General features: G+C 42.0%; 1 protein-coding gene across 1 annotated transcript in view; it reads right to left on the bottom strand.

Annotated features, from left to right (window-relative positions):
* Nucleotides 1-5,175, bottom strand: part of LOC145659461 (NACHT, LRR and PYD domains-containing protein 3-like) — a 17,327-nt gene extending 12,152 nt beyond the window's left edge. Inside the window, exons 1-2 of the mRNA XM_081722187.1 lie at nt 5,139-5,175; nt 2,177-3,980 (exon numbers count right to left, since the gene is read on the bottom strand). Coding sequence (XP_081578313.1) covers nt 2,177-3,980; nt 5,139-5,175 — 1,841 coding nt within the window. The remainder of the gene's footprint in view (nt 1-2,176; nt 3,981-5,138) is intronic.
* Between the last annotated feature and the right edge of the window lie 4,825 nt (nt 5,176-10,000).

Below are 10,000 nucleotides of genomic sequence, written 5' to 3'. Positions count from 1 at the left end.
ACACAAATACACTAATATACAAACAGAAAATATTGTTGGAAGACACGCAGAGTAGTGATTATGGAGGAATAAACACTGCAGTATTGATTATGTTGGAATGAACACTGCAGTAGTGATTATGGACAAAAAGACACTGCAGTATTGATTATGGAGGAATGAACATTGCAGTAGTGAATATTAGTGTATGAACACTGCAGTACTAATGATGGTGGGATGAACACTGCAGTAGTGATTATGGAGGAATGGACAGAATGCAGAGAGCAGAATCTTTTACTAGTGTTTACATTCCTGTGCTCACACTATGAGTCACTGATCATGAAACATTCTCCTCTGCCTTTGCTTTTCCCAGTGAGGTCCTGAGTTCTGTCTGTGTGGTGCACCGAGAATCCTGGAGGCTTAATAGCTGAGTCAGGGACCCCATCAGTCAGTCAGGTGTGTGTGTGACTCAGACACAATCGGCCAGTTAAGTGTGTGTGAGGCAACTATCTCATGTCTGCTGTTGACATGAAATGTGTCCCTGGAGTTTGTCCTTCATGGACTGTATGTGTGCAGTAAAATACTGGGGAGAAGAGGATGGTTCACATGTTTCAGCTGGATCAGAACTGACTTACTTCTCCTGCACTGCTTGTGTGAGGACTCAAGGACATATGACGTTTTGTACAAAATAACTGATACGGTCAGTTTCACAACTGTGCTTACATGCATTTGAGTAGAGCCAAATACTAATACTCTCTGAAATTCAAGAAAAAACTTTCAACTGTTCACTCAAATTATGCTGATTATATGATTTGTAAAGAAAAGCATTGTATTAAACTTGAGAGAAATGCAAAACAATCATTTTCACTATTGGTCTGAGATATTGGTCCCACTGTATGTGAGCAACAGTAGTAGCCTGCTACAATTTTAGGTGAGTGACAGTAGTAACAGCATTAGCTTCTGGGAGACTCACTGCATGTTACACTGATCACACAGAGCTGTGAATGTCACTGCATGCTACATTGATCACACAGAGCTGTGAACGTCACTGCATTTTACACTGATCATTTTACATTTATGGCATTTAGCTGACGCTTTTATCCAAAGCATCTTACAATTATGACTGAGTTCAACTTGAGCAATTGAGGGTTAAGGGGCCCAACAGTGGCAACTCGGCAGTGGTGGGGCTTGAACCAGCAGCCTTCTAATTAAAAGTCAAGTACCTCAATCACACAGCACTGAAGTAGTACTGGAAGCAGTTGCTGTTAATGATGTTAGCTTATTTTGACAAACCTATTTACAACTAGATTATGACAAATTGCCTTGGTAAAATATTTAAACAATGAAAATGTTTCAGATGAAGTCATATTAACACCTACACCCTTATATAGTGTTTCAGATGTAGTCATATTAACACCTACACCTCTATAAAGTGTCTCAGATGTAGTCATATTAACACCTACACCTTTCTAATGTGCCCAATCACCATCATCGGCTCTAAAGAAAACCGATGATAAAGTTTGAAAACTGCCATCAGTGTGAAATATATATATGTGCGTGTGTGTGTGTGTGTGTGTGTGTGTGTGTGTGTGTGTGTGTGTGTGTGTGTGTGTGTGTGTGCATGCATGCGTACACACTGATAGTTCATACTTGAACACTTCTGTATGTTACACTGTGTGCTGTGGTGTGTGTGTGTGTGTGTGGCGTGGTGTGTGGTGTGTGTGTGTGTGTGTGTGTGTGTGTGTGTGTGTGTACACACTGATAGTTCATACTTGAACACTTCTGTATGTTACACCGCAGCACATTTTCTGTCTGTTTCACTAAGAGTGTGAACTATAAACACTGTTGACCACTGTTGTAAATGTAGGACCATTCTCAACACACAGACACACAGCTACCCATGACATCAAATATCATTTAACCATCATTAATATGTTTAGACTAATGAATCACTGGACTGTATTGAATCACTGGACAGTGTTACTACATTCCAATGTTCCACAACTTTATGGTTTAACTTAAGCACCTGGTGTTGGAGCCTTCAATCACCTACATGTGCTTTAATGTAGGATCTCTCTATCCTGCTCTCTCTCTAATGTTCTCTCTCACTCTCCTTTTCATTTTTCACAGAAGACCTTCTGAGTCAAGAACATCCACTGCCTGCTACACCCACTGTTCATCTCTAAATGAAAATACTCACATGGCTTTTCTGGATGCTTTGACCACTGGCAGCAGTCTCAGTAGACATTCCTCTGATGGGTCATATTTCCTCAGGTCAAACTCATCCAGGTCCTCTTCTGAGTTCAGCAACACAAACACCAGAGCTGACCACTGAGCAGGAGACAGTCTGGCTCCATGGAGACTACTGTTACCTCCTCTGCTCAGGTATGTTTGGACTTCCTGCACTAGAGAATGATCATTCAGTTCATTCAGACAGTGGAAGAGATTGATGGATTTCTCTGTAGAGGGACTGTCACTGATCTTCTCCTTGATGTACTTAACTGTTTCCTCTCTGCTGTGAGAGCTGCTTCCTGTCTGTGTCAGTAGGCCTCGTAAGAGAGTCTGATTTGACTCCAGTGAGAGACCCAGAAGGAAGCGAAGGAAAAGGTCCAGGTGTCCATTTTGACTCTGTAAGGCCTTGTCCACTGCAATGTTGAGGAAGACAGACATTGGGGTTTTGGAAATACTGAAAAATCCAGAGTATTTCTGTTGCAGCACATTGGTGCTGGTGGAGATGAAGGAAATAAACACATATACAGCAGCCAGCAACTCCTGAACACTCAGATGTACAAAGCTGAACACCTTCCCCAGCTGTAGCTCAAACTCCTGTCTGAAGATCTGAGTGCACATTCCTGAATACACTGTCATTTCTCTGACATCTATGCCACTGTTTCTCAGGTCTTCCTCATAGAAGATCAGGTTGCCTTTTTCTAGCTGTTGGAAAGCCAGTTTTCCCAGTGCCAAAACATGTTTTCTCCTGTGACATGGGTGAGTGGGACCTTTTTGTCCTTTCATACTTTGTCCATACTTTTGATCCTTGTGTCTGAGCTGAAAGATCAGGAAGTGTGTGAACATCTGAGTCAGAGTCTTGGGGATCTCTCCACTCTCTGCTTCACCCAACATTCTCTCTAAAACAGTGGCTGCAATCCAACAGAAGACTGGAATGTGGCACATGATGTAGAGGCTTTTTGACGACTTCATGTGTGTGATGATTCTATTGGCCAGGCCCTGATCACTGATTCTTTTCCTGAAATATTCCTCTTTCTGTGGTTCACTGAACCCTCTTACCTCTGTTACCTGGTCAACACACTCAGGAGGGATCTGATTGGCTGCTGCTGGTCGAGAGGTTATCCAGAGGAAAGCAGAGGGAAGCAGATTCCCCTTGATGAGGTTTGTCAGCAGCACATCCACTGAGGTTGACTCTGATACATCCCACAATCTCTCATTGTTCTGGAAATCTAGAGGAAGTCTACACTCATCCAGACCATCAAAGATGAACAGAATTTTGTAGCTGGCATAATGTTTAGGTTTTAATTCACATGTTTCTGGGAAAAAGCGATGAAGAAGCTCCACCAGACTGAACTTTTTCTCCTTCATCAAATTCAGCTCCCTAAAAGGAATTGGGAATATGAAGAGAACATCCTGATTTACATTTCCTTCAGACCAGTCCAGTATGAACTTCTGCACAGAGACTGTTTTGCCAATTCCAGCCACTCCTTTAGTCAGCACAGTTCTGATGGTTTTGTCTTGTCCTGGTAAGGGTCTAAAGATGTCACTGCATTTGATGGGTGTCTCCTGTGTTGCTCGTCTCCTGGATGCTGCCTCAATCTGTCTCACCTCATGCTCATTATTAACCTCTCCACTCCCTCCCTCTGTGATGTAGAGCTCTGTGTAGATCTCATTCAGAAGTGTTGTGGTTCCCTGCTGTGAGATTCCTTCATGAATCTTCTGACATTTGTCCCTCAGTTTGGATTTGAGCTTTCTGTGGCAAGCAGGGGCCAGTTCTGATAAAAGAGGAAGACAACAGAACACATGCTAATCTCTTTTAGTTTCATTCATAAAATACTTATTACAGGAGTTACAGGAAAAGAGATAAACAGATTGTTATAAATAGATTGTTTATTCCTGCTAGATTGGGCATGAAACTTCCAGTGGTAAATCTTAGTCAATTCAGGGACTGACAGCCTTAAATTTCAAGATTAACAGACATTGTATTATACATTATTTTATTGATAATATTTACTGGTTATCAATAACACCAAATGGTCAGTAGTTAGAAACCAGCTGAGGTTCCACCACACACACTGGTAACCATCACCTGACTGAGGAGATCTACAACCCAGACTGGACAAGGAGGGGGGGGACAACCTGTGATCTGTGAGATAGGACCTGTGTTCTAATGTGATCTGTGAGATAGGACCTGTGTTCCAATGTGATCTGTGAGATAGGACCTGTGTTCCAATGTGATCTGTGAGATAGGACCTGTGTTCCAATGTGATCTGTGAGGTAGGACCTGTGTTCTAATGTGATCTGTGAGGTAGGACCTATGTTCTAATGTGATCTGTGAGATAGGACCTGTGTTCTAATGTGATCTGTGAGATAGGACCTGTGTTCTAATGTGATCTGTGAGATAGGACCTGTGTTCTAATCTCAGTTACAAAGAATAAAGTGACACTTTATTTTAAGTGATCCTTTTAACATTAAATAGTGTCTGACCACTTGAGCTATTCCACTTGTGAGTAGACTTGATTGCAATTGTATCCAAACTCTCACATGATTCATTCATGAACATATACTTGGATACTTGGGGGGGGGGGGGGGGGGTTGTATGTGGACATAGGAAAAAAAAATTAACATCTGCCAGTGATTTGTGGTCAAATCTCATTGGTCAAACTAAATCTCAGCCCTAAAGAATAACAATGGATCCTCAAAACGTCAGCATTCTGCAAACACATGACACATAATCCAGCAGTTAATGTACTGTACCAACACTCAGAAGGTTGTCAGTTCAAGCCCCACCACTACAAAGTTGCCGCTGTTGGGCACATGAGCAAGACCATTAACCCTCAATTGCTTGAATTGTACTCACAATTGTAAGTATTTATTTTCCTTCATTAAAAGCACCTGCTAAATGTAATAATGTCATGACCCAGAGCTCTTACTGGTCTGTAGTGTGTTAGCGAGGTCTTTCTGGTTCATCTTCCTCAGGACATGCAGTGTGATCTCCAGCGCCCCCTCTCTGACACTGCTCTGATCCTGCTCATCCTCCACCTGTCTCTCAGTGCATGCTGGGTAATCTGAGCTCAGTAGATTCTTAAATCTCTTCAGCTCATTCTTCACCAGAGAGATGATTTTGTCCTCCAGCTCCTGAATAAACAGTATCAGTAAAACTAGTGTTATATACAGATCTTTTTAACACAAGATAATCAATTAAACAGAGGAGAGGACTGAACTGAGTGGGATTGGGTGGTCATGTGGACATTATGGTTTATAAAAGAACATAAACATCACATTAACTCAGCTGTATCTTAAAGTTTAAATATTAGTTAATTTTATAAAGCTATAACATAGTAGTTTGTGAAGTTTGAGTTTTGTTCATTATCAGTTAAATTACAAAAAGTCATTAAAGTAAAGCATGAACCAGTAAACCACAGAGTCTCATCATGATGTGTGATCTAAACACACTCTAATGATAAAGACCCTTGACCCCCTCACACACACACACACACACACACACACACACACACTTACACACCTTGAACACTGACTCCAGCTTTTCTTTAGAAATGTTTACAGGCTTCTTCTGGTCACTGTGGACAAACAAATCAAATACTTTAATGGATAATCTACAGTTTATAAACATGAATCCAAGTTAAATTCATGGTTGTGTATATGATGCTGATGATGATGATACACGGCTTGAACCCAAACACTGTACTGACAGTAGAGCAGAATAACTACAGAGAAGCTACCCCTGGCCCTCACTCTGGTGATGAAGAATAATGTTTATGTGAATGGTTCTTTACCGTTTACTGGGAAATGAACACAAGAAAATGAACACTGGAACACAATTATATGCACCCCATCCACACAGAACAGGGGGCACCAGAAGAAAGAAAGAGAGAGAGAAAGAGAGAGAGAGAGGAGTAACAGAGCAGCTGTGGGGCAGCAGGCAGGATAAAAAGGGTGATTATCCATGGTCCATGGTGGACACTATCAGAACTATCAGATACTGACCAAGAACCAGGTTGAGGGTTAATAAAGAAAGCTGTTAATCTAACAGTTCTGTGTGTGTGTGTGTGTGTGTGTGTGTGTGTGTGTGTGTGTGTGTGTGTGTGTGTGTGTGTGTGTGTGTGTGTGTGTGTGTGTGAGATTATTCTACTTTCCAAAGATTGGGTGTATTGTATTTATATTCCGTGTCCCAAACCTGTTATGCAATACTCAGTGTTCATGTTGGAATCCTTCTCTCTGTAACAGATGAGTAAAGTGTTTTCTCTGGTCTAGATGGTGGTGTGATTCTGGAGAGTTTTGCCCATCCTGTGACTGAAGGAGATCCTCTGACTCTACACTGTTTACTTCACCCCACTATCACATCACACCTCAGAGCTGATTTATATAAATCATCCAGACCCAGACTGCAAGAGAAATGACCATCTGTACTGTCTCAAAGTCAGATGAGGGTGTCTACTACTGTAAACACCCAGAGAGAGGAGAATCACCACACCGCTGAGTCTCAGAGGTCAGAAAACAGTCAATTTAAATGTTTCTTAACAACCATTTTAAAAGAGGGAACAGATCAAACATGTAGCAAATATTGTGATTCATGTGCTTTTTTTCAGTTCCATGAGTTCAGCTGGTGATTCCTCCTCTCTTGGTTCTGGTTGGTTTAGCTGTGGGACTGAGTTTGGTCCTGTTCCTTATCTTACTGACCCTGCTGTGGTGCTACAAAACCAACACAGGTCTGAGATCAGCTACAGATCGTTTCTGAATACTGTAAATATTATATGTTTGTTTGATACACATCATGTAACCTTTTTACAGTATTAAACACATTTCCATTATTTCCATGTTGCCCTGGTGCAGAATCTATGTGTTGCTGTATTGGGAATCAGTCAGACATCAATCAGACATCAGATCAGACCCAGAGAGAGTCAGGAGGTGAGGGGTGTCAGTCACACCACTGCACACTGCTCAGACCATGAACCACTAACAACTTTCCTTATTAACAATTAAAGCTTTAACTTCTCTAAGCCAATTTAACAATTAAAGCTTTAACTTCTCTAAGCCAATTTAACTCATCTTTCATCACTTGTGAATTGTTCCCTATTGTGTCCAATAATCCTTCAGTTTGGTAGTTACATTTTATTTTTCTTTTAAAGCTAAAAATTGCCCAAATATATGACACAGATGTTTGATTTGATCTTTAGAAACCCATTCTCTAAAAACATTTTTTGACTTTTGTGATGGTTTTGAACAGTAGGAGATGGGAAATGATTCTTGCAGATTGTGTCAGTGAGGCTGTACCATCTTTGTGGTTAGAAAGGTGAAGGAATGTTTCTTCCCTCTGTTATTGTGTGGTATGGTTGTGGGTCTCCAGTACCACAGACTCCACAATAAAGTTACATGCCTGGCTGGAGTTAACTGATATGGGATACTAGCTAAACTTCCCCTTTCTGTAATGTCTATATTACCCGAGTCCCTCTGCATCCTGTGTGGTTCTCTATTACCCCAGTCGGTCTGCATCCTGTGTGGTTCTCTTTTACCCTAGTCTGTCTGTGTCCTGTACGGTCCTTTATTACCCCTGTCGGTCTGTGTCCTGTGTGGTTCTTCCTGACAGTGATTCCTGAGGCCTAATAAATGTCCTCAGCAATTGTATCCTGATGTCTCATCCACCTGCATGTAACAGTTTCTAATATGAATGAGACCAGAACCACCACTACTACTTTACTATATTGTCAGTATCACAGAACTGGACTGTCCCACCTGTTCAGGTAACCAGGACCTCCTAGATGGACCCAAACACATATGAGGTGGAACAGGGACAACTGAACAACTGAACAGGAAACCACACAACTGAAAGGGTTTGAACTGAAGGAGAGGGTGAGCAAGACCACACTGTTCTACCCCTTACACTACTGGGAAAAAGGAGTGAAGGATAGTGATTGGAGTGAAGGGAGTGATGAGGAGTGATGGGAGTGAAGGAAGTGATTGGTGGAGACATAACAGGTGTTTATTCTCTTTAATAGTAAAAACAATCAGAAGCGTTCAGCAGTGAAGGGATGTTTAAGGGCCAGAAATCCCTCAGCCACTTGTCTGGTCCAACCTTATTAGTTTGAGCTATAGAATAGTGCCATTGTTTACTGGGGTATTATTGTTGTGTTATTGGGGGAACTTCACTCCCTCACACACTGGGAGGAACAAATCTACCCCACATATGAAAGAATCTGAGTGTGTAATGTGTCACTCACCTTAGGACAGAGGTCACAGGTCCACTGCTGAATTTAGGAGGAGGCTCCATAGACATGTCACTCTTCATAGACACACAGCTGGGTGCTGGATTTGCTGCTCTCTCACTCCCCCTCCTGATGATGTTGAATAGTGAAAATAAATCACATTAGAGAACAAACAATTACACCCACAACATTCTTACATAATAACTCCACCTGGTACCTGCACTCACTGGACACTTGATTAGAATCACCTGTCCTTCAGCAACTACACAAACATACCACACACACACACACACACACACACACCTGTCCTTCAGCAACTACACAAACATACCACGCGCACACACATCGCACCTGTCCTTCAGCAACACAACCATACCACGCGCACACACATACACATCCTTCAACAAGACAAATGAACCACACACACACACACACACACACATGCATCACACCTGTCCTTCAGCAAGACAAACGAACCACCCACCCCCACACACACACAAACATCACATCCTTCAGCAACACAAACGAACCGCACACACACCACACTTGTCCTTCAGCAACTACACAAATAATACATCTGTCCTTCAATAAAACAAACACCTGTTCTTCAGCAATACAAACATACCACATAGACATCACACCTGTCCTTCAGCAACTACAAAAACATACCACACACACACACAATCACACCTGTCCTTCAGAAACTACAAAAACATACCACACACACACACACACACACACACACAATCACGCCTGTCCTTCAGCAACTGCAGAAACATACCACACACACACTCGCATCACACCTATCCTTCAGCAACACAAACTAACCACACACAAACCACACCTGTCCTTCAGCAACTACATAAACATTACATCTGTCCTTCAAAAACACACAAACACCTGTTCTTCAGCAATAAACATAGCGCACACAAACAAACACACACACACAATCACACCTGTCCTTTAACAACTACACAAACATACCACACACACACACACACACACACACACACACACACATCACACCTGTCCTTCAGCAACTGCAGAAACATACCACACACACACACACACACACACACACACATCACACCTGTCTTTCAGCAACAGAAACATACCACACACACACACACATGCATCACACCTATCTTTCAGCAACACAAACGAACCACACACAAACCACACCTGTCCTTCAGCAACTACATAAACAATACATCTGTCCATCAATAACACATAAACACCTGTTCTTCAGCAATACAAACATAGCACACACACACACACAAAATCACACCTGTCCTTTAGCAGCTACACAAACATACCACACACAGACACACACACACACACACACGCATCACACCTGTCCTTCAGCAACTGCAGAAACATACCACACACACACACACACACACACACAAAATCACACCTGTCCTTCAGCAGCTACACAAACACACACACACCCATCTTATTAGTTGGAGCTGTAGAATAGTGCCATTGTTTACTGGGGTATTATTGTTGTGTTATTGGGGGAACTTCACTCCCTCACACACTGGGAGGAACAAATCTACCCCACTTATGAA

Source organism: Electrophorus electricus, chromosome 1, assembly GCF_041902795.1.
Source record: "Electrophorus electricus isolate QZ-2024a chromosome 1, ASM4190279v1, whole genome shotgun sequence".
In the NCBI taxonomy this organism is placed as follows: domain Eukaryota; kingdom Metazoa; phylum Chordata; class Actinopteri; order Gymnotiformes; family Gymnotidae; genus Electrophorus; species Electrophorus electricus.
The sequence above is the reverse complement of the archived record's forward strand: the minus strand, read 5'-3'. Positions and strand labels throughout refer to the sequence as shown.